The following is a 25,314-nucleotide window of genomic DNA, read 5'->3' as shown; positions in this document are numbered from 1 at the left end:
GTAGCTGCAGAAATCACAGACAGACCTGAGGCGAAGAATGCTATAGAACATTAAGCAGATATTACAGATACGCCTGTCGCCTCAACATCTAATTTTGTAATACCCGCGGAGTCCACTTCAGAAGTCCTGGCTACCCCTCTGGGGTCATAGAGAATCCAACTGGTGAAGGCCAGAGCAATAAATATGTTTCTCCCTCAGATCTATTTCCAGGGCCCAAAGCTGGTCCCTCTAAAATAAAGCGGAAACGTAAGAGAGGTCAAACACTTTTACTGACTGGCACACTGATGAAGCTACATCTAGAGGCTGAGGCAGCACAAGGGTTTGACTAGCCAGTTGCCCAGCTGGGAAAAAGAAGGGGAAGAGAAGCACGAAATCAGAAGTCATCAGATACAAAACCAAAAATTGAGTCTCCTAACCTATCAGATGAGGAGGAGGCTGATGTTATCCCAAATATCAGCGTAAGAGTTGGCGACTATGTGTTAGTCAAAGTATATGGTAAGACATAAAACTAATATAACAAGCATGTATCGGTAGTGGCTATGATAGAAAGTGATGGAGATCTGTTCGTAACCTTTCTAAAGAAAGTAACTCCCAGCAAATATTCTACAACTGAAGAAGAAGATTGGGTCGGTGGCTCTCAAGTTGTGAGAGTCTCCCAGAACCAGTTGTAGGTGATCGTTTTGTGAAACTCCTTTAGGATGTACATGCCAACTAAACTATCCATAGATGCCAGTCAGTGTTTTGTTACACATAGTTATTGCACGGACATGCAAAACTCTTAGTTTATCTGCTTACTAACTCGTGAAGAACCGGGATACTCATTCGTTACCAAACATTACAAGTTTTCAACTCTTTTGCATCTCAATTTTTTATGTTCACTGTTACCAATAATTAAATAGATGTTGCATAAGTGTTTCTGTTAATTGGAAATTATACTTGTTACATGGAAAGAAGAGTTTAGTTCTGCTAATTCTTCACTTTTTTGAAAACTACAAGGAAGCTACTTCTTGGTGACTTTTTAATTTCATTATTTTACATTCAGTTTTTTTGTTATTGAGTGTGTAGCCCTTGCTTACTTGGCTACTAACTTGTTATGTCACTTCGATATTGTGTATTCTCATGAAAATGTGTAGTTATATGACTAAGATTAATTAAAATGCATCAAAAACATAAATTTGGTTGTGAGGCTTTTAAAAACAGCTCAAATTCAAGTTTTGCTCAACCCGCCTCATGTATGATCAACTTGCCCCACGCCAATGGGACAAGTTGATCATACATGGGGCACATGATCATACATAACACATGGGGCTCAACCCACCCCATGTGTTATCAACCTACCAGTGGAACGCCGTTTTAAAGAGCTGAAAACCTCTTCATTAAATGTTGTCAGGAATGTTGTAAACTTCTTTGATTCTTCATCTAGGCTTATTTGCCAGAAACTGTTATTAGCATTGAACTGTGAGAACATCTTGTTGTTGATCAAGTGTTATACTTTCCTCAACCACACGCATACAGAAGACTTCCAACATAACAGCTTTGTTCAGACCAGTCATGTCTACACATTCAAACATGACCAGAAGGTTTTTACTTGTACCACTGCACCAGTGGGTGGCCAAAGTCACCAGCGCTATTGCATCATGGTACACCATTCCAAGTCGGATTTTGGCCTTCTCCCACAGAGGTAGTGGAATTCTGTGTGTGAATATGTACATTAGTTTACACAAAGCCTGAAGTGAGATTTTGTAGAAGTAGTCCTTGAGCAACCCCAACTCTCTGAATAGATTTGGAAAAACTGTTCGAATATCCTTGGTTACTTCAAGCCGATTTAGTACATAAAAAGGACCATCCTAAGCTTCTCACCTACACTCCTGCTCAAGAGGGACATTGGTTGGGGGTTGATGACATATGCCATCTCTGAGATTTTACACAGTAGGTCATCTGAGCGTTCAAACATTTTTAGAACTGATAACGTGTTTTGTCCAGTGCCCAACAGTACAACCTTTGCTTTCTTTAGCTGCTAGTGTTGTAGCCATGGTTCCTGATTACTGATGATAGTCCCATCTATGCCCGTGTCCAGCCTGAATGTCGTTTTCTGTCAATTTACTTTGACTTCAGCTTGCCAACTGTCACAGGTAACTTGATCAATACAGAACTACTCGAAAAACTTTTTTTCAGGCTCAAGACTTCATGTACTGCCTTGCTCCTACACTGGGCCTGCCAGTGGCCAAGCTTGTCACACTTTTTTCATATTGATTATCTCGCCCTGAATACATTTGAAGTTATCTCTAGAAGTGCAAGGTCGATATAAAGTTCATGATGTATTCTGTTTAGACGGCTGGCCAAATTTGTTACCCCTGTAGCATTAGATGACCTTGTCATTACGTTGTCTATTGCTGTAAAACTTACGCTCTTTGCAACGAACTGCATCACAATAGAAGAAACCTAATCTTGTCCTAATCATTGAAAATTTACCACCCTCACAATTACAAAATGTCTCACTCAGTAGCCCTACCTTTAGTAGTTGGTGTGCATTTTTAGAGTTGATGCCATACTTCTTTAGTATTTGTTTTGTTTGCCCACTATCGGTGATGTCCATCAATACCATATTGGCATCACCTTTTACGCTCATTTTAAATTTAGTTCATCTTGTTCCATTTATTGATTTTTTAAGTTTCTCAAAATTCGCTAAAACCTCTGCAGCATCGATTGAACCATTGTATGCTTGAAGGCTTTATTCCAGGCCTACATGTGTTATGGCATATAGGAAGTCTATGAGTGATGCAACCTTCCAATCACTCATAGACGGGAATGAGTGGTGCGAAAGTGCCAGTTGTGAACTTTTAATAGCTACTGTGTTTAAACAAATGCCCAGTCAGTCACTTCTCTCACCACTGGTAGTCTCTAGCATCGTTGCTACAATGTTTGTGTTTTTTGAGGTTGACATTTTCTGATGCATAAAATATCTTTATTTCAACATTGCCATAAGTGAAGAGAGTTGAAAGTAATATTTAGCGTGAGTTACTTAGAGACCTGGTTTGTTTGTCAGACTATGTTTAAATGTCTCCTCAAATTCTTCATGTTTCATCAAACCTGACTGAACAACTCGGTTAATGCTCATACAAAATTGGTAAAACATATTCTGTTTGAAGATGGAGAACATCACCAGGTCAGTTTTTTGTGTTATTCCCAATTATTGTTTGCGTATTCAGAATAAATTAAAAATTTTTTAGATTGCTTTTAAGGGTGATGTAGGCGCTTAACCCAAATTACTTATTCATCGATGTTGAGGTCTCCAAGCAATCAGACATCTGTCAATTAGAAGAATAGTTGTCTCTTTGTTCTCTCTACTGACTTTGTCTTTCATCTGGAATCGGTAACTTCTGAATCAACAGCAATAGCAATTTATCGTGAATGTTTAACCATAGCAAAAGCGGCCTGCTACTGGTGTTGATTTAGCAGTTGCTGATACTAGTTGAAAGACAAAGGTCAATTCAGAAAATTTCTGAGGCCTTAGACAGCTCAAACTGAAATTTCTGTCTAAACAGGTAAGTCACCGCCAAATGAAATAAAAATAAGGGAAGAAATGTGTGTATGCTCCTGCAGAACAGAAATAGCTACAGTCCACAGTAAACTGCTAGCTCGTAAAGGAAACAGTTTGACTAAGTAGATTACTTCAATTAGTTTTCGCCTGACATTAATATCGACCTGTCCACTTCAACATAAATTAGGTTGATTGGATACTGAATATGCTTTACTTCATATGTATAGCAAGCATACATGTTTATGTGTACTGCATGGATATGTATTTGTATAATACTTGTTAGCTATTTATAATATAATGCTTAATTTGTGCTCGCAATGATGCTGTAAAGAATTTTTTTGCAGTTTTAGCCATGAAAACAAGAACAAAGACAGATTATTTGAAGAGATCTCGATGCAAGTGTAGCCAAGACACTAGATTGGACATGAGATAGACGCAAGACTACTACATCTGTTATAAAAGATAACCTAAAGGTTTTGTTTAGGGCCAAGGTGAATGCAGCTCTCTGATTTTATCAACATAACGGCAGAGTATCTTGTAGTAGAGGAGGAAAGTTGACACCCAGAGATTTGTCAAACAAATTCAACAATGTCAAATATTGCAGGTGTGAATGCTCAGTAGAGACTACTTCTCCCAATGGAAGCCTACTTCTATTGGCTACTACTTGAAGACTACTTCACCCAACAGAAGCAATCACAAGATGTCCCATATGATCATCAGCTGGTGTAATCTGCAACTAAATCAGTAATTCTGTGCATTTGTGTCATTAGCCTATTAAGTGATGTTCCTTCGGGGCAACTGATTACACAGGCTGTGTGCAACTATATTGTAAACTAGCTGTGCGACCCGGGTTTTAAAAATCAGCTTATAAACAAGGAGAGGTATTGAGAGTTGCTTGTCACTTGCTATTAGCCTGGCACATTGCCAATGGAAAATTTCAGTAAGCTTACTAATAAAAGCTCGGCTAATGGCGGTACGCCATGACTGCGTCATGGTATTTGTTCCGATATAGCGACATATATGGCCTAGCGAGTCTATCAATTTCTGTGGCTAAATCGGTATGGCGTTGTACTATACGGTATACGGTATGGATTGTTTATTCCAAGATAAAAACAGTGAATAATAATGAATTAATAGTACCGCTCCTGCTCATCAGTTATAGCAACGGCATATCAAAACATAAGTTGTTTATCATTTAGTACGTATCACTATTATATTTGCTTCAATCAGATTCTTTAAAACGTGAGCTTACCTAAATGTAATTTCAAGCAGATTTGAGCTATTGCAATACTTCAATCTAAAGCCTATTTATGCTCATTTCCTTTGACGCATTTGATTGGTAAGACTAAAAGATTAAGATTTTCCGCAAATCGGTGTATGTGTGAAACATCTTAGAGCTGAAATGGAAAAATAATTCAATCAGGCCTGAAGTAAGAGGTTTTTAAATTCTATTTACACATACCCAAACCAATTAAACATTTCTAAACGGTTTTTAAGGTGCAAAGTGCATATCAAGTACTTGGTTATTTTAGTCAAGTTTAAAAACACTAAATGGTAGCTTTCATATTGTACCACGGATGTACTTGAATAGGTTTTGCCGTAGGCAACGATTAAGCATCCCACATATAAGTGACTAATGTTTCTTACATCAGGTGGATGTTCAATTGCTCTGGGTTTCTCTCTTCTTGGATTAAACTTGTACATTTTGGAGGTAACGCAAAAGCTGCTTTAGAAACTCAGGCTACTATGCAATCCTAAGCATTTGACGATTCAAATAATTTGAGTCGGGACAATTTAGCCTCCACTCTTGTAGATAACCTTTTGAATTGGCTGATGACAATGGCCTCAATTTTTCATGCGCATAAAAAGTGCATCACTATATGTTAAATGTCAAACTAAGGTATAATCACAGCTGTTCATATGACAATATAGAGATGGTCACCAGAAAGGCAACCATAGTCTATTAAATTACATGTGTGTTTCATATAAACAAGGAAAAAACTTCCTAGTAAAAAAGTGTTTAGTTTAATATCAGTTCCCTGTACAAAAGCACATCGATACATTACACTATGTATAAATGTACAAAAGCAATATATAAGTACATGTATGGCATATTTACTAAAAGATTTGAGCCTAGATATGTGAGAGATTGCAAATGTAACACATTGACGTAAGTGGGGATGGAATAACTTGAGCTGTTTGACAGCAATACACAAACGAATTTGCTGCCACTATAGGTGACATGAAAAAGGTTCAATTAAGGTACTAAAAATCTCCAATGTAATGTAAAATGCTAACAATCTGTGTTAGGCCAGTCAGTGGACAGTTGTGACTGCTAGACCTCTGTCTCATTGTTTCTACAACAAATTAACAGTATTTGATATGTTTGAATAACATACATGTAAGTAGCTTTTTCAATTAGATGCGTATCCTATACCCTATAACATAATAGTGTTATTTATGCCAACATCTGAACTTGAGTTTAGCAAATCAAAGTATGCACTCTTGCGTCCCGAATTACAAATTAAAAAGGCTATAAGTAAAACTTAAAGAATAGAGGCTTGCACTTACACATCACTGAGCACATCCAGGTTGGTCTCAACAAAGAGAACACCCTCGCTTGTTGAATCACTGCTAGATTGGGTGGTGAGATGATGAGAGAGATCTGGTGGGGGAGGCACAAAGACATCTTGCTGGTTTCTACCACTTAATGCTGTTGAGGTGTTGTCAGTGTCAACTATTTCATCTTTTCTTTTTCTGCTGGTTGGTGAGTTTAGTTCTTTGTCGAGGTTGGGTAAAGCTGATGCAACTTGAGCACCTGATGGATCTATTGGAAAATCTATTGGGGCTTCAATAGGTCTTGGAGTTTGACCTTGTTTGCAATCTGGATTCACGCTTGCACTATTCTGTGGTCGTCTAGGTAAACTTTCCGTATTACTGTCTGCTCCAGTTGCTACAGGAGGTCGTCCAAAGCTGATCATTTGATCATGTGAGGACGGGCTGTTAAGGAAGCTTCTATTGATGTGCTGATTATATTGTGTGGGTGAAATCCGTGCTGGCATGTCTGGTGTTAGAGAAGAGTTATACCTTCCTGTAAGCGGTGGCAGCACATCAGGCCGTTCTGTAAGCTGGTTTCTGTTACTGCTCTGTAGGCTTAGTCCATCAAGCCTAGACTCGGAACCATGTGTGCTGCTTGTACTCTCCGATATCCTTCCCCATCGGCCAGGTGTGCCAAAATATGGAGGTGGCGGTGCATAGCCAGTGCCCTGATTAAATGTTGACATCATAACTTCTTCATTCTTTGGAGCTGGTGGGTGGTGAAGTTTGGACTGTGGAAACGCTTGTTCTAAGGCAACAAGGTATATGCATGAATATCAAGTGCAAGCATTATGTGTAATTTACGGATAAAAGTGACAAGGCTTCATCAGCATCGTCGCTTTTAATATATATATGATAAATATATATATTTATAATATATGTAATATATATTATAAATATATATATATATTATATATATTATAAATATATATATTTATAATGTATTTGAAACAAATATTAAGAAGAAAGTAAACTTTCAGTAATTGCGCTACAAATTTGTTTCGTGCGATGCACTCATCCCTAATATATATTATATATATTTATAATATATATTATAAATATATATTATAATAAAATATGTCTCTGTATTATGACATAATACAGAGACATATTCTATTGCGTGTTCATTGTGAACACTGAGACGTAATTTTTCTGGCTTTCTCTTAGCACATGCCGGTTATCTGATTCACATAAAAATAAATGAAACATGGTCTGGCTTGCTCCATGTAAAAAATAAAAGTGAAGCACATGTTTATTCATTACATTACAGGGTTCGAATTTCTGCAATTTTTCGTTGGTAATCATGATTAAAAGCACAGGTTTCACAGATGATCAAAAGAAATGGTAAAAACAAGTTAAAGGTCCTTTAAAGTAATAAAAAAACCAGCTTACAAGATAATAACAGATAAAATTGTCTTAATTATTGGCTTGGGAGAATACTGATGGCCTCTGCACATTTCATATAATAAAGGTAAATACTGACCAGGGCTAGCAACCACTGGACTAATAGATGTGATTGGAGGTATTGCATCATCTTCATCTGATGTGTGACTTGAAGCCAACTCTATATCTTTTTCTCTTTCTGTTCTGATCTCACTATCTGTCTCCGATTCACTGCTTGCATCTGTTCAAAATGATCAGGAAGGATGCACATGTGGACAATAAATAAAACAACCACAGGTTTTGTTACAATGCCAATATTGTTTACATTTTCAAAAGCTGTGCTAATATGCCTAAGCTGGAAAGTATTAGCAGTAAGGTGCCGTTTTAATTTGGAATGTATAGTACATGTTTCAGAAACACCATCGAATTGGCGTAAACAGTTTGACATAACCAGCGATTCTTACAAAAACATGAGTCACATAAAAATTTTAGAAACTTTCTGCTGAAGCAGCAACTGTTTCACATTCTATGCATATATATTCTACTAAAGTCCCCCTGTCATACAGCCCACAACCACAGTGTTAATAGAAAAAAATGGGTACTGCTGGTTGAGAAATGCAATATTAGCAGTCAAATGGCACTGCAGTGCAATAGAACTGCAATGGTAGCTGCAATGGTAGCTGTAATGTGCTGGGTGTTATTATGTACAACAAACAGCAATAATAAAAGGAAAAGATTATACAGTCAAACATTGATAACTCAAACTTGACGGGAACGAGTGAAAGTGTTCGAGTTATCAGAGCGTTCAAGTTATCAGAGCACTGTCATAAGTCCATGTACGATTTTATTTCATATGTTATTTCTCGCATTTATTAGTAGATACATGTACATATACAAACTATAATATAAATCAACAGCATGAATGGCTTGTTTCAAATTAAATGCTTCGAATGTAAAGTTTAAAAATTTTTTATCAGAAAGTATAGAGATTTTTCTATCACTAGAGATTTGTTTGTTATTTTATGTGATGTGACTGCAAGGACATTTTCAGATTCAAATTGGCAAAACTTGATCGGTGTTGAAATGCTCAGAGAAAAAGACATCTTTTTCTTTTGAGCATTTTAACCAAGATCAATGTTGCTGATTTTTCTTGAAGTTTATGTGAAGATTACCTCGCTTTTCCTTTTCTTCGAAGGACCATCGCTAAGCAGATGTTTGGTAAAAATCAAATTTCAGAAATAGTTTGCCGATGACGGTAATAACGAAGCCTACGAAGTACGAACTACTACAAGTTGAGGTTCATTTCTATGGCTTGTAATGAAGTGATATTCTAAAGCGATAACAACCGTCTCGGTAGCCGTTGGGCAAAAAACTGTTCGAGTTGATGAAGTTGAGGTCGATTTATCTGAAGCAATTTATCATTGCGTGGGAACGGACCAAACAAAACCGTTCGAGTTAACCATGTGTTTGAGCTAGCCGAGGGCGAGTTATCCATGTTTGACTGTATGTTCATATCTCTCCCCTACAATAGGAGAAATGCAATATTAGAAGCAAAATGGCAAGCTGCTGTGTAATATACACAGCTTGAAAGTTGGTTGTGTTGAATGTAGAATGGTTTTGACAGCGATCTGTAACAGAAAGCAAGCATTAGCATGTGTCTGGAAGTTTTCTGCAAACTGGAGCAAAATAAAGAAATGTTCTTGTCATAAAGGGGCATTGTAGTTCGGCCCTAGCTTGTACATGAGATGTAAAGAAATTTGGCTAATGTTCTAGATAATTTAATGGAACTTTCGGTAATTGGACAAACCACATAGGCTGATAAACTGTGTACCACATTTTCGTACCTGTAAATCGGTCTACGGTCTATGTCTCAAACGGTCTACGTTTATTACAGAAACCTTCAGCAATTGGACAATGCCATAGACTGGTGAAATGTGCACGTTTTCCTCGTGAAATGCTCACGGCTTTATGGTTCTACTATCTGTCGCACGGCTTTATGGGTGTTTTGTTGGCCGGTCTTAATTTTGATTAGAAAGGCTTTTCAGGTTTTAATGGCGATTTTAGGCCAAATTAATCTTTCTAGTTGTGTATAATCTGATCAGATGGGTTAATTTTAGGTTATTGTCTACAAATTTCAAAGACTTGGTAACATATTTAATTAGTTGTATAAGTGTTTGGTTTCATTATTATACTTAACCGACTCGACAGAAAAATGGTTAAATTTTTTAATGGGATTTCGTTACAAGGGTTTGGGTATGACCGTTGAAGAATACTTTTCGGGAGTTGTGTGCACATGCATTTATCATAAAGCTCCCAAACACTCGCTTCGTTCGTGTTTGGTCGTGGGATAATTTATCAAATTAGACGGAATTGTATATTTTTAGTGCAGCTGAAACAAAGAATTTTACATTTTCTGTTTCATAGTATGCAAGTTTCATTTATAGAAAATTAAAAGTTTGTAGAATGAACTTTACCAACTTTCACACTGGTATAATAGTAACAAATAAAATTAGGTTCAACAACATTCTACCTAAAACTATATGGGTGGCAGAAGCTATTTTCCCGATTATTCTATTGACTAGTCTAGACAAAGCTCTACAAAGATTTTTTGATATAAAGAACAGCTACTGGTATATAGGAATACGTCACCGAGCACAAAAATATTTTAAGCTAGTCTAGTTATTAGTTGACTGCAAAACAACAATGATAACGCCATTCGTTGAACTCCTTGTATATGTGATAGCACAATGGAAACACTTTTATAACAAAGTTACATAAAGTGTTTAGACTTTAGCATTCTCACAGACCATGAAGTGAGGTCTGAGTTGAAGACAGAGCCCTGCAATGAAAACATTTCATTGTATACTACATGAATTGTAATTGAAATAAATGCAATGAGCTGCCTGCTATTTCACTTTGTTAGGCTTTTAACTGTTGATGTCGTTATCTCTTAGTGTACTCCACCATGGATTTTACGTTACAGGTATTAGTACGTGCACTAAACCACGCACATGAGGATATATAAAATTGAAATCATTAAGACTAATCACAATACATTAAAAGGCATCATCTACAAACACATGCTAAAATAGACTCATAAGCATATTCTAACCTGAAGTAGTGCGTCTCCTGCGACTATACTGACTGTAAGTTGGAATATCTGAAGAGGTTGAACTCTGACCTCTGCGATAAGCAATGTGATCTGTGCTGGGAACAGATGAGGTCAACCTGCTATTTGATGTGGTGCTACTTTCACTGCCTGTACCAAACATGCCAGCGAGATTCATGTTGTTCACACCGCCGAACCCTCGACCGTTAGGCTTGTCCAAAGTGTCCGACTCTTCAAGAGTGCCATGACCTTGGCAAGTCCTCCATCTCCTTTGCAACTCTTCACGACCCTATCAGCCCACCACAGTTAATTGACATATTCTACTGTTGCATGGCACAGTATGTACTAGATATGATAAACGCACTTAGCAGGTCACAACATATGAATAAGTTCAGCAACTTTCTCACAGTACCAACAGTATATATCTATATGTAAATATATCGTGTATATATACATAATATATTGATATATACATATCAATATATATAATTGTATAAATACATGTATATACATATTTAAACGACTTTTCAAGACTGATGAAAGATGTTTTTGGTTTTTCCTTAAACTATTTTTGTCAGATTGCTGCATGTTTGTTTCATGAATGAGCTGCTGGGTTTTAGAGGCGCAAAATAAATGTTTCTGTCTATTTTTATGAATCTATTTACCTCCTTTGGCCAAATTCTGTCCTCTCCAATATATGTGATTGACAGTCGATCTTGCAGTTTTGAAAGAATAGATAATTCATTTCAGCAGTTTTGGTAAAGTTGTCGGTTGGTCAATGCTTACAGATGCAGGGTTGAAAGTGCCGATTAGCTAGCATTACCTCACAATATATGGTATGAAATATGAATGGCTCAAAACTCTAGCTTGACGACTTGCCAAACTTGGCATACATATATGCAATGAGCACAGGCAGAAGGACAATTGCTCACCTGCTTGCTGAACACAACATGAGAGGACAATTGCTCACCTGCTTGCTGAACACAACATGAGAGGACAATTGCTCACCTGCTTGCTGAACACAACATGAGCAAAAAGAGAAAAGACAGCTGTGATGAGAGTGAATGCTGAGAATATATAGTCAAGGGAGTCGACATCATTGAAGTTGGCACTGAGCAAGGCGAATAACCAGGTGCAGGCAGTGAGAGGCATGAATATCATGGCTATCCATACAGCTGACCTGCAAGCAAAGGAACGTCAATCATCAAATATTCTCTCACCAAACATTTAAAACCCTCAGGTTGCTCGATAATAGCGCACGGATGCATTCATTTTACTTATCTCATGAGTACTCGCTTACTTGAACTTCTTGATATCATTCTTACGAGCAGTGGTCATGTGACTACTGCTGTCGATATCTTTACAGCTGATGGCCATTGCAAATGTCAGAAGAACACCGATAGCCTACAACACATTAGAAAACAACGCAACATTACCATTATGCAACAAGTGTGAGAGCATCTGGGTTTTTATAAAAAAACTCATTTTGCACACACAATACTTGCTTCAGTTTGCATATATGACTTGTCTTCAACTTCCTTCTTACACGAATAAACTCAAACTTGCGCAATCGTTAGCATTTACTGGTCGGCAAGTATTAGAAAGACACGAAGCTTTACTTACGATGCAACAAAATATGGTGGGACCAGCCAGGCTCCATATCATACTTTCCGTTATATCCAGCCAGCACCTAAGCAATTAAAATACAGACATTTACTAAATCAGCCACTGGTATGAACAGGTGTTTAGCTCATGCTAACAATAATCATTTGCATCTACAGGGTATTCAACTATCTTTGGAATAAGATACTGTACCCATGCGATGGAAAACATGTTAGATTGCAAGGAAAGTGTAAAACTTGGTAAACGAGCAACCCTAACAGGCATTGCGCAATACTGTTGCTTATACACAAATAAAATACAAGCATACTTACAAAGTAGGGCCGCCGAAATCTTCTGAGCTGAGTCCTAAGGAGAGACCAGTCACTACGACTGGACCAACTGCAATAGCACAAAAAATGTCAATCTACAGCTATTGCAAGCTAATTGATAGTACATCTTACTTCTATGCATTCTCGTGTTTATGCAATTGCACTTCGTGAACAATTTTTTATTAAAGACAAGGTCAGACCATACTCTTTATAAAGCCTGATATACACGGAGTTTGCATTTGAACCTACCATAACCAATAACAAAGTAGAGCTGCATCGCATCTCCATCAACATGTCTTTTCTCAGTGAGGATGCGATAAAGATGCAATGAATCCACGAAGAGCCAGGCAAAAAGGGCGAGAACAAAGAACTGGAGCATCACAGCCACCACCTGGCATGCAACCTGCAAACGTGTGTCAAAATATTTTAACCTGTACGTTTTACAAGTGCAACTATTAATGATTGACGGCTAACCGCTGCAACAAATGTCCAAATGTTGGCAGTTTGTGAACTAGTTTACCACTACGCAATCAGCAGCGAGGTTGAGACAACATAGTTCAATGTAGTGAAACTTGGAGTGCATATTTTGATAATCTCGGCCACTTTAAACATTGAATGTTGCTAAGTAGCCAAACAAATTTTAACATAACAAGACAGCCAGGATGTCTAGGAAGCTCACCTGATTGCTATAACTGTCAGCGCCTGCTATAAACACAATTACAGCAAGGCAGAAACACAGTTGGATGTTGATCTGGTTGTAAATGTAGTTGGACTTGAGGTCCTTCAGGCATATGAAGACGATGAGAGTAAATACTAGGCAGAAAAGAGAAAGGGCTGCAGAAACGTACATATGTACACCGAGGGGTCTGCCTGATGCACCCTGTAAACAGCACATGGTATATGTTATATATGTGGGCTACATTAATGCTATTACGATTTGCTAGTATTTTGCAAGCTTGTACATAAATGGTTAAGAAACAAACCGAATTAAGAGGGAAGTCAGTGATCAGAGCATAAATGCTCAGGTGGTTGCAAGAGCAGACAATTCTATCCTCGTGTATTTCTTTCACGTCACAAAACTCTCCTGACCATTTCCTATAGGTAGAAAAATATCTGGAAGCTCAAGCACAAGTAAGCATTTTTTACTTAATAGAATATTGTAGAACAGATGAATCACAGAGCTATTATATTTTTCAATAAGCAAATTAAACATAGAAATTGTGATAGCTTGAACAGTAAATAAGATATCAAAATACGAGAAGAATAACACGAGTGAGCTCACATGTCGGAGTTTAGATAGACACACTCGGGATTCCTGTTCAGACTTGAGTCTCTCAACTTGTAGGTGATCTCTATTGGCTCATTGAGCTCTGCCTTGCTCTCTCCCTGTTGCAGTACAAGACTGAGTACAACGGAGTTGACTGTCAGTCCGCCATAGCTACGCGCCCTGCAATAACACAGCTCTGTGAGTTTGTAATTTTCACACCCGAGTCCTTCTAGAAACGAATACTTAAATAGAAAATATTGATAGTGAATTTCAGCAGAACAAAACAATCTCTTTAATGATTGCTAGTATTGAAAACAACATGCAGTAGCATACCCCAAGATGGGTTCATTGTAGAGGTCAATGTCTGAAGCATAAGGATTGTTTTTGCTCGATGCCATGGCTACTAGTATTTCTCCAGCTGTTGAGTAGAGTATATAGCCACCAACTGCTTTGTCTTTTAGAACTACAATAAACACTTTGCAACATGCCTTATCAGTACCAGGCGGTTTGGATATTTGTATGAACACAAGACAAAGACTCACGGCCATTAGGTTGCTCAGAGAAGAGACCATTAGGGAGTTTAATCGATGTAACTTCATCAAACAGAGTGCTTTCCTTCTTGATATTATTGTATTTGGGCAGTTTAGCTCCATTTCCTCTCATGGTGTCCAGTCCTAAAACTGCAACACCAATATTGCACTCAAAGAGTCTGCTGAAGCTACAAAATTTTGTCCCTGCTTCCGAATGATGAACAATTTTGAGCAGAGTTAAGCATGCTTCCTTTAAACCTTTGACTGCCTTTAACCCTTTGACTGCCTTTAACCCTTTGACTGCCTTTAACCCTTGGACTGCCTTTAACCCTTTGACTGCCTTTAACCCTTTGACTGCCTTTAACCCTTTGACTGCCTTTAACCCTTTGACTGCCTTTAACCCTTTGACTGCCTTTAACCCTTTGACTGCCTTTAACCCTTTGACTGCCTTTAACCCTTTGACTGCCTTTAACCCTTTGACTGCCTTTAAACCTTTGACTGCCTTTAACCCTTTGACTGCCTTTAACCCTTTGACTGCCTTTAACCCTTTGACTGCCTTTAACCCTTTGACTGCCTTTAACCCTTTGACTGCCTTTAACCCTTTGACTGCCTTTAACCCTTTGACTGCCTTTAACCCTTTGACTGCCTTTAACCCTTTGACTGCCTTTAACCCTTTGACTGCCTTTAACCCTTTGACTGCCTTTAACCCTTTGACTGCCTTTAACCCTTTGACTGCCTTTAACCCTTTGACTGCCTTTAACCCTTTGACTGCCTTTAACCCTTTGGCTGCCGCATTATTCGTCGAGTCAATTGCTCAAAAACACGGCATTTTGTTTTGGCTGTTGCTCTGTTATTACTAGGTCTATCTAGCCCAAATTAACAATCCAATCTAAGAACCCTTTAAACAACAGAATATGACCAATAGTACCTGTCTTGGCTAATCTTATAGCAAACCAGATGATGCCAAATACAACAAAGGTTGTTTTTTGAAATAAAAATACAACTGTCTGGGCTCTAGTTCATATTTCATAAACGCTAGCAATTTTATTTTGTTGCTAGAAATGTTACACGTTAACATGAAAACAGTTTAGATCATGTAGAATAAATTAATGCAGAGTTATATAATGTAATATGAATATATTACAAACCGGCATTGGAGCTCTAAAAAATGTACGATCGACTAAAAAATAAATTTTTATCCTTCAAAATATGAATATTGATAGCAATCTTCCTAAAAATAAAGACAATGAGTGATGACAAAAAGGAAGGTTTTGGATTTAAACTAAAAAACATTGTAACAACATTAGACATAAAACATCATACAAAAAACGTAAGTCTTTTTATAGAAACGAACGGTTTCGGATAATTGACTTTTGCCAAACATAGTTTTTTTATTGGTGAGAAAAGCAGTTACTAAGCAGTATAGCATTTCCTTTTAATATTTCATAGCTGTATAAAGGTTTATACTGTGTTGGAACTCGGGTTAAGGGGGCTGTCACAAAATTTTAAAAATGTTGATAAATTGTTAAAAAGCGTTTGCAACATCGTGATTAAATGGGTGCTACTTTGTCGTTATCCGTTTCTTTTGCCACTATTATTCAACTACTCGTCCTAACTGTCTAAAACTGATTAATAGGCAATCTAAATATATTTCTACTGTGAATATATATTGTTTGTAGATATTTTATAAACATAGTATGCTTATTCACTGGTTGTAAGTTTCATCAATTCTGAGCAATTGCAGATTGGTAGAAATGTGAAAATGGCACCCAAAGGTTAAGGTAATAAATAACAAACTTACTTGCATAAAAAGCTTTACATGTATAAAGTAGAGCAGATGTGACATGATCGTCTTGTGACAAGCGTCAGTAGCAGCAAACAGTAATCATGGTATTAACTAACCTATGTTTTCTGAGATGAGTTGAAAGGGATCCATGCCAATGGAGACGAATTTGGTAGCCATGTTGTAGGCTAGATTGCCCATATAGTCATCAAAATCCTTCAAAAGGTCAAGTAAGAGCGTAGGCTCCGAAGTGTTGGAAAGCTGCACCCAAGTGAGAGTCAGGCTAGGTCGAAGCAGCCTGCTCATCACCTGTATGAGGTTGTCAGTGAAATATCTATCCTTTGTATGAGTTAAGTTGAAGGCTATCGCTGACTTCTCTCTCAACAGAACTTCCCGCAGAATCTTGACACTGATTAACAGGTCATTTGCATAGAGGCTGTCGATCTATGAAATAGCCAAAGTGATGCAAAACAGGGCTACGACTTAGAGCTAATTCACTCACAGCAGCAACCTAGAAAGCATGTAAAAGATAAAGCTAAATTGAACCTTGTCGGTAGAATTCTTGAGGTCCGTGATGATTTGAGGAGCGATGTACATGTAACTCGTAGTTCCTACAGCGTGGATGGGTATAGAGGCATTATCGTCCGATCGCAACTCAAGGTCCATGAGCTAAGTAAAAAAAGGTCAAGGCATGATTCATAAATGTTTTAATCAGCATGCTTTTATGCTTTTGAAGATTGAACCTTCAATAGCATCCTCCAATGCATAGGGAAGACGCTTTGAAAGATAATTTTTTTATGTTAATCTTTTGGAAAAATCATACAAAGGCCCTTGGAAGCATGAAAATGATAGCATTCAAAGATTTTCCCACAAGATGGCATGCTGTAATCGCAAGACGACCATTCATACCAGTACTACTATATACATGTAATACTATAAAAACTTAATTTAACATTATTTAAATTTAAAATTAAAACTTTAACAACTGATTACTACAAACTTTCAAAGATTAATGTTCAAAAAATAGTCATTGACATTGTAAACAACCAAAATAGGTCAACTGCATGTAAAGTCTGCTAGGTGAGCTTTAGTCTGTGAACTTGAATTGGTTTCAGCATGACAGTCAACTAAAATTTATGAAATTTGATTACATATGCAATGATATCTCTGAAGGAGGAAAAACAGTGAAAATATCATCAAGGCAAATTACATGGACCTATTAACTATAAGTTAATATAATATAACTATAATATTAACTATAACTATTAAGTATAGTTATAGGTCTATGGGCAATTATTATCCGAGTTATCTGTGTTTAAAAAAATATTTAGCCACACTTTGACGTTTCAGCGATACTGGCGACCCCAGATTTCACAACACAGTTTGGAACGATTACAGGGATGACGATCAGTGTAAAAAGCTTCTATATGTTATAAAACAAAGTTAATGCTATAGTAAAAAAATGATGACGAAGGATTCTCACTACTCTTCGGTGTAGTATCTTATGTGAATGTCCAAGGTAGACAGACTGAGCAGTTGTCACAGTTCCTCATTGTCACACTTACCGTTTTATTGAGAGTGAGGAAGTTAGAAGATGTACAGCCAGTAAGGTTAGGAGAGAGCCATCCCAAAACATTGTCTTGACATACACGAGTGGCATTTCCAACGCTGTCAGGAGGACACGACTCTATGCGCAGCACTCCAAACTTGGTGCGGGTCCACCAGATACCAGATACATGAGTCTTTGGACAAGAGTCATAGAGCACTATACAATAGATGTGAGGGTAAATTCTATGTAAGGTCAATGACAGCTTAACAAAACTATTTCAATAACCTGAGAAGTTTGCTCTATGTAAGTATGCTCTATGCTTTATGTTCTATGTACGTAGCAGAGATTATGCCATGTTACACAACCTTGATTTGATACATTGACCAATCAATGAGCGATTTTTATGTATTGTAAAAATTGTGTAGCAGCCTTGGTAAAAATGATTTTCTCAATTAACTAGTAAGCTTAACACACCAGGCAAGTTGGAATAGAGATTTACAGTGCGAGTGCATTATTTAAAAGAGGCAAGTTGGAATAGAGAGTTACAGTGCGAATGCATTATTTAAAAGAGGCAAGTTGGAATAGAGAGTTACAGTGCGAGTGCATTATTTAGAAGAGGCAAGTTGGAATAGAGATTTATGGTGCGAGTGCATTATTTAAAAGAGGCAAGTTGGAATAGAGATTTACAGTGCGAGTGCATTATTTAAAAGAGGCAAGTTGGAATAGAGAGTTACAGTGCGAGTACATTATTTAAAAGAGGCAAGTTAGAATAGAGATATACAGTGCGAGTGCATTATTTAAAAGAGGCAAGTTGGAATAGAGAGTTACAGTGCGAGTACATTATTTAAAAGAGGCAAGTTAGAATAGAGAGTTACAGTGCGAGTGCATTATTTAAAAGAGGCAAGTTAGAATAGAGATTTACAGTGCGAGTGCATTATTTAAAAGAGGCAAGTTGGAATAGAGAGTTACAGTGCGAGTACATTATTTAAAAGAGGCAAGTTGGAATAGAGAGTTACAGTGCGAGTACATTATTTAAAAGAGGCAAGTTAGAATAGAGATATACAGTGCGAGTACATTATTTAAAAGAGGCAAGTTAGAATAGAGATATACAGTGCGAGTACACTATTTAAAGCTAGGCACAGCTGTTGCAGTACATGTACATCTACTACTTGCACATAAACCCTACCTCTGCAACCACTCTTTGTCGCTTCAGCAAATGGGTTCACGCATGTGTCACATCTCCTGCCACTGATACCTTCTCGACAGGTGCATTGTCCACTTCCCTGTTGACAAGATGAAAAGAGTGCTCCAGCTCCCGCAGGACTGTAGTAGCAGCTGCATGGCTCACACTTGTCGCTGCCAGTAGGCCGGTAGTATGAAGTCTACAGCGATCGATATATTTAAAATTTCTAAATATGCATGGAGCAAGCCTAACATCACCATTGGAAAGAGTAATTGGGTCACAAGCTGATATACTATTTGGCTAGGATTATTATACATTCATATTTCAACACGAAGATGTTCACAGTCATATTTCCGACAGTATTTTATCCCTTCGCTACTGTATCAACCGAAGCTCACATTTTATCCCAGCCTCTTAGACATATGGTTTTATGAACAAGCTAATGTAACCAAAGAACAGCTGGACAATGAATGAGTTCTCCATAAGCTACAACAACACACCTTGCACGTGCATTCACCAGTCTCCCTATCACACTGACTGTTATAGTTGAGCTCTGCGCTACAGTTGCATGGGCCGCAAACGGGCGACCCCCACCAGGCTGACAAACACTGAGTCTACAATGAAAACAATGAATATGCAAAGACCAAAAGATGTGGGTCCTAGATGTATGCTCGGAGATTTAAGCTTGAAAAGTTAACAAAAGTCAAAAAGAAAAGCCAAAACTAACAAGAAAGAAGCATTAGCATCAACCAAATTAGAATATGTCCTTGCAGCTGCAATATGTTCATACCTGGCGCTTATTCTCACAGTATGTTCCCTGATACTGATCAGTACAAACACACTGATATCCAAGGCTGGTTTCCCGGTCTACCACACATTGAGCTCCATTCTGACATGGACTATACTGCTGGCTACAGGTGCTCTCACATCTCGGGCCAACTAGACCTGCAGGTAGATCAGTATATATATATATTGAGTGAAAGGTAGGACATTTGACGTGATAAACAACTTCAAGCGAAAGGCTTTTGAAGAACATGTTTATGATAAGGAACGATTCCGTCAGCCACACAGAGGTGATTTGTGCAGATGTCCAGACAGCCGAACAACTGCATGGCTTACCTTCATTGCATTGACAAGTGGATGTCTCCCAGCCCACCTGACACACACTCGTTCCTGGAGTACATCGAAGATTACATGTGACAGGCTTAGCGCAGCCCTTCACCGCATACATCACATCTGCGGGCCCAGCCAAGCTGTCTGATAACATTACATCCTGTAAAATTTAAACTACGATTGAAGACACGCAGACATATTTTCAGCAGCATGGCATAAACATATTATTCTTACACTATTTGCTCTCTGAAACGAAAGCATCAGCGCTGATGGAGGGCAAGAGGGAAGTTATGGAAGGTAAAGCCAATAGACGGAGAACGCATGTGTACCATTTATACAGTCTATTATTCAAAACAAGAGATACTATGGTACTAAGAGTGACGATCCTAGAAAAGGCACAGTGCAGCCACCTTAATACATCCGGAGAATCCTGGGTTCTCAGAGCTCGTATCTTCATTCCCACCGACCCACAAGCTGCGCACACCTAGTCCATCGAGGCTGTTGTCCAGCGGTTTGCTCAGCTGTAAAAGTGACAATCACATTCATATTAGTAGCCATACTAGTAGCCATCCACTACTCTTTTGTCTCATGAGAAGTAGCTATACAACTAACCTGTAACTCTCCATAGTCTAGCTGAAGGAGGATCTGACCCTGATTAGCACTGTTTCTAATCAGCCTCATCTCAAAGTGGTGCCAGCTGTCATCATTTACCAGAGCTTCATCAAATGGGTACCGGTAATCCTCATATCTAAATACTATATAGCCACCCTCCAGCTACAGCATAACATAGCACCAACTGAATACCACGTGTCTTTGTTTAGCAAAGCCAAGGTGAAATTACTCTTACTGTGATGAAGTGATGAAAATTGCTATGGTATGCACGCTTGCTGTAACCTGACCAAGCGTTTACCGCTTAAGCCTGGTTCCCATATACGTCGCAAAGCACCGGCGACAGCACCGCAGGCTATCAGCGGTAAAATGTGGACCTACACGCCGGGTACCACCGGTAGTCGCCGACAGTCAACGCAAGAGTTTAGCACTGTTCAAATTTCGCAAAGAGTTGCAGGCAAAACCTTCCTGAAATGAACTGTACAGGTGAAGGTTGCCATTATTGAAACGGCATAACGAGTGAACATTTTTATGCGGTTATTAGCGATGCAGCTTTATGTGAACAGAAGCGCCAAGCCTAGCATCGCAAGTGTTTTGCTGCGCAAGATTACCGCCTGGGTCACAATCAAAATGGGAACCAGGATTTAAGCTTTGAATACAACTGACGTGCTGCGATGATGCAACAGCAATCGTCTCCAACATATCCTTAACTAAACCAGTAAGACCATCAAAAATGGTTAGTCAACTGCGCGTTGGTGCTGTACTCGTATGTCAGTCATAATTGTTAAAAACAACACAAAAAGAAAAAGAATGCAGAATGGAGCTTGAATCTTACCGTGTACTCAATGGTCTTGCCATGCTCGAGGTCAACTCGTAAAAGGGGTCTATTGTCAACGGTAGTCTTGAAGACAAAGCTGTTATACCATGGCTTGCTTACATTACCAAGCTCTGATGTGTACTTAAGGTAACCCTGGCCGTAATACGTATATGAAGGGCTTGTTCTTAGCCCACAGTCCTTGCCACTTCTTTCCTCAGGACAAATGCACTGGTACGTGCCCCAACTTGAGATACATGTGCCTGCAGTAAAAATATTTCTAAATCTGTCCATGAATAAGTTGAAACAGCATGGGTATCAAGAGGAGATAATAGCTGCCAGTCAATAACAGCTGAGAGCATAGATGTAAATGATTACACACAAGAACCTTTATGGATAATTATGGCTGAGCACAAGGATATCAACGGGGCACATACAGAAACTATTGTACAAGGGAGATAATTTGAGAGAGGACAGGTACATTCTTTTAAAGCATGCAGAGCAGGTGATTTTTGTAGCCTGAGAGTCACGAAGACATTTTTACAAAGTAAACCTGTGCTATCAACTATCAACCCTGTCAACATTGCTTGTGTTAAGTTTATCGCTATTGTTTAAAAAGACCAATTGATCTGGCTTGAAAGGCAAATGTAAAATGCATGACTCCTTTTTCATAGTCTGATAAGCATTACAAACTGCACATATTCCATCAGTTCCAATCATTCAACCCAAAACCCCAGCTCAGTCGATGGAGACTTTTAAGGAACTCACAACGTTCACTGTCACCCAGTGTTACAAATATTCAACAGCAATTTAAAATTGTTTAATAAGTTACCTGAACAAACAATTTGCTAGTTTGTATCATAGATTTGCTCAAGCATTACCATTAAACGATCATTTTGACTAGACAATCTTAGGCTAACCTTGGTTCCTGCATGGCATGTTGATGCAAGAGTCGGACTTGTACACACAACCCTTTTGAGTGTTATGGTCTGTGACAGCCGAGTTGAAATCCACATGCTCGTGGTTGACATATAGGTCACGCATACAACCTTCAAAGTAGTTGTAGGTCAGTCGATCTATATCAAGATATTCTGGTAGACCTCCGACTAGCATTGGACCAGTAAGATCTAGGTAACAGAGGCTAATGAAGCGACGGCTATCTTTACACCTACAAGATGAAATATAAGTCATGCAACAAATTTTAAGTTCGACCATTAGCAATGAGATCACAAGAACGATACTATATTTACTTAAAGGTTGACTTGCAACAAAATTCACATTACAGTTATTTGGTATCAAAAGATTCACCATGTCTTACTCTGTTGTGTTGCAGGTGCCAAATATGTGGAAATGTGATTAAAAGCTCTTAAAAGCTCAAAAATGAAAAGCCGCTGTAGATTGGAATCTCTTTATTTCGATGACGTAACCATGAAATTTGGTTATTGCCTTTGTCACGTGATGTTCTCTTGTGAATTGAAAGGCCATTAAAAAGCTCAATATAGAACTTATCGTAACACTAGTTTATGACAAACACTTCAGGTTTTACCTATGACCCCGTATCAAATATAGATGCTCGCTACTTTAGTTTTGTTTCGGTTTGGTCCAATCGGCAAGTCGTAATCTGACCATGTGACCCAATACTTCGCAAATAATTTCTGCAGCACTTTTCGATTATCACAGATGACCAACAGGCTCGTCATGATTATCAGACAATGATATGTATTATGTACTCCTTCAAACTAAGGCTAAAAAATTAAACGAATTTTTACGGTAAGTTATAGGATATCACTGGTAAAAGTGACAGCATTACGATGACGATAAAACAGACGCGTAAGAACAATAGACATGGTTTTATTGAATGCGTGAAATATACATGTATTTGTGAAAATATTTCGACGAATGAGGTTGCATGAAAGTGTAAACAGAAACCATCTTGTACAACTACATCACATTTGAGCCGTTTTGGAAAGACAATCCAAACTACAGCGGTACCATGTGGCTGCGATTTTCTGTTCGTTTTTGAGCTTTTAAGAGCTTGTAATCACATTCCCACATATTTTGCACCTACAACACAACAGAGTAAGACATGGTGAATCTTTTCATATCAAATAACTGTAATGTGAATTTTGTTGCAAGTCAACCTTTAAGTAAGAAAGATAAGTTTAAATACTTAGTTACACCTATTACTTATGCCTGAAACCAGAATACGCCAAATTGCAAATACTGGTAGACGGGCAAAACTGCATAGTGGTCTGACAGCAGCCACGGGTGGTATTACGAAAACAGCAGACACTAGCATAGAGTTAAGGAGGTGGCTACACAGACATAGATGAAACGTTTTATTTGCATAGCCTACGTATTGACTATGCGTAACCGACTAGCCGTGTTCCAACGCGCATTGAGTCTGAACAAACATGCTGGTCTATGTCGGTAGAAGAGAAACCGATACATCTGTGATTGGCCAAAAGAGTTGATTCCGACAAAAATAATATTGATTCCATTTTAACCATATTCAGCCAAGCTGATTTATTTTTCGTTTTATTTTGAAAACTGACACAGAGGTTAACATGAACAAAGACATCAATACAGACAAAGCCAATCCCAGTTCCAACAGATGTGCTAAGGTATACAGTCTCAGATAAAACTGTGCATGAAACCTTTCCTGACTAAATCTATTGAACCCAAAGCTTCTTCCTAGTTCAATTCATTTTATGAACTCAAATTATATTTGTAATTGGCCGATTTTTATCAATAATGTAAAACACTTAAATCTTTTGAGCAAAATATAATAATGTAGTAATATAATAATGTAGGCTGCAATAATGCTCTTGGCATCACAAATATTTGTGATGCCAAGAACATTCGGGTAGCCAGGCCTTTACCATTGCGTAATCATGACAGACACAAGAACATAAGAACATATGAATTCTCATTATCACGATGCATACAGCAGCAAATGTAAAAAGATGCAAGTAGTCTTAAAGCACATACGACATAATCTTAATTCTCATAGCACATGGATGCGTGTAGAGCTGTGGCTGGAACAGACTTAGGCCGACATCACATTGGTCTAAGGAGATTGTTAGTGTCCAGCTGCGGTAGTCAACTGTTACTGTATGCCATTGGCCATCATTTAATCCATACTGTTTACCTGCAAAGAATGGACAACTACCAGTTTCTTCTGCTATACCATAGCAAGATATTACACCAGGTAAACTCGCACAGGAATAACCAGATTACTTACCTACTGATACTGAGTAGGACTCATTTCCAAAAGACATAGTAAATACTACTGTGTGGTTGATGAGTTCTAAGGCTATGAAATCATGTTGATGATTGTACCTTCCATTATATAACAATAGGCCTGACTTCCTCCGACTCGCAAAGCTACAACAGAAGTTGGGCATCCTTAAATTGTTACACTACTTCAAGTGTGAACTTCTCCTCAAATAGAATGTGACTCTGTTTTTGAGAAATGGTGAGACACTAAGATTTCAGCTGCAAAGTTTTAACTCTTTCGCTACCCAATTAATTTTTTCATTAAACCACACAATTATGTATTCGGTAAAACCTAATATCTGAGAATGCTGTATATAGGTTGTCATAGCCTTTTAAACCGATTAAAGGGTCCATAAAAAGATTTTGATACCAAATTCGAAAAAACAAAGCCATAAAACAAGTCTACAAATGTACGGCAAAATCATCTCAAACACTTTTTGGCCCCTCCCCCTCCCACTGCGAGTAACAACTTGAACATGCTCCAAGTCAGAAGAGTCATCACCATTACTATATCTTAAGTCATTATTATTATCGTTAAACATAGAATAATCCCTGTCACTAGTACTATTAATAAGTAGAGAATCATGAGAAGTCCATTGATCTATGATTGATGAATGTAGCTATA

At 38.1% G+C, this 25,314-nt stretch overlaps 1 protein-coding gene across 1 annotated transcript in view; it reads right to left on the bottom strand.

The window, feature by feature from the left end:
• Positions 1–5,565: 5,565 nt before the first annotated feature.
• LOC137391989 (cadherin EGF LAG seven-pass G-type receptor 2-like) overlaps positions 5,566–25,314 on the bottom strand; it is a 46,795-nt gene continuing 27,046 nt past the window's right edge. Inside the window, exons 19-45 of the mRNA XM_068078567.1 lie at positions 24,655–24,797; positions 24,402–24,561; positions 22,331–22,578; positions 21,432–21,673; positions 20,600–20,761; positions 20,398–20,508; positions 19,994–20,147; positions 19,665–19,819; positions 19,375–19,488; positions 18,878–19,073; positions 17,708–17,907; positions 16,689–16,811; positions 16,262–16,586; positions 14,372–14,509; positions 14,163–14,292; positions 13,845–14,009; positions 13,546–13,657; positions 13,242–13,442; positions 12,812–12,965; positions 12,566–12,632; positions 12,255–12,321; positions 11,932–12,035; positions 11,640–11,811; positions 10,635–10,920; positions 7,623–7,763; positions 6,113–6,887; positions 5,566–5,898 (exon numbers count right to left, since the gene is read on the bottom strand). Coding sequence (XP_067934668.1) covers positions 5,877–5,898; positions 6,113–6,887; positions 7,623–7,763; positions 10,635–10,920; positions 11,640–11,811; positions 11,932–12,035; positions 12,255–12,321; positions 12,566–12,632; positions 12,812–12,965; positions 13,242–13,442; positions 13,546–13,657; positions 13,845–14,009; positions 14,163–14,292; positions 14,372–14,509; positions 16,262–16,586; positions 16,689–16,811; positions 17,708–17,907; positions 18,878–19,073; positions 19,375–19,488; positions 19,665–19,819; positions 19,994–20,147; positions 20,398–20,508; positions 20,600–20,761; positions 21,432–21,673; positions 22,331–22,578; positions 24,402–24,561; positions 24,655–24,797 — 4,867 coding nt within the window. The 3' untranslated portion in view covers positions 5,566–5,876. The remainder of the gene's footprint in view (positions 5,899–6,112; positions 6,888–7,622; positions 7,764–10,634; positions 10,921–11,639; positions 11,812–11,931; positions 12,036–12,254; positions 12,322–12,565; positions 12,633–12,811; positions 12,966–13,241; positions 13,443–13,545; positions 13,658–13,844; positions 14,010–14,162; positions 14,293–14,371; positions 14,510–16,261; positions 16,587–16,688; positions 16,812–17,707; positions 17,908–18,877; positions 19,074–19,374; positions 19,489–19,664; positions 19,820–19,993; positions 20,148–20,397; positions 20,509–20,599; positions 20,762–21,431; positions 21,674–22,330; positions 22,579–24,401; positions 24,562–24,654; positions 24,798–25,314) is intronic.

The sequence above is a fragment of the Watersipora subatra genome, chromosome 3 (genome assembly GCF_963576615.1).
Source record: "Watersipora subatra chromosome 3, tzWatSuba1.1, whole genome shotgun sequence".
In the NCBI taxonomy this organism is placed as follows: Eukaryota; Metazoa; Bryozoa; class Gymnolaemata; order Cheilostomatida; family Watersiporidae; genus Watersipora; species Watersipora subatra.
The sequence above is the reverse complement of the archived record's forward strand: the minus strand, read 5'-3'. Positions and strand labels throughout refer to the sequence as shown.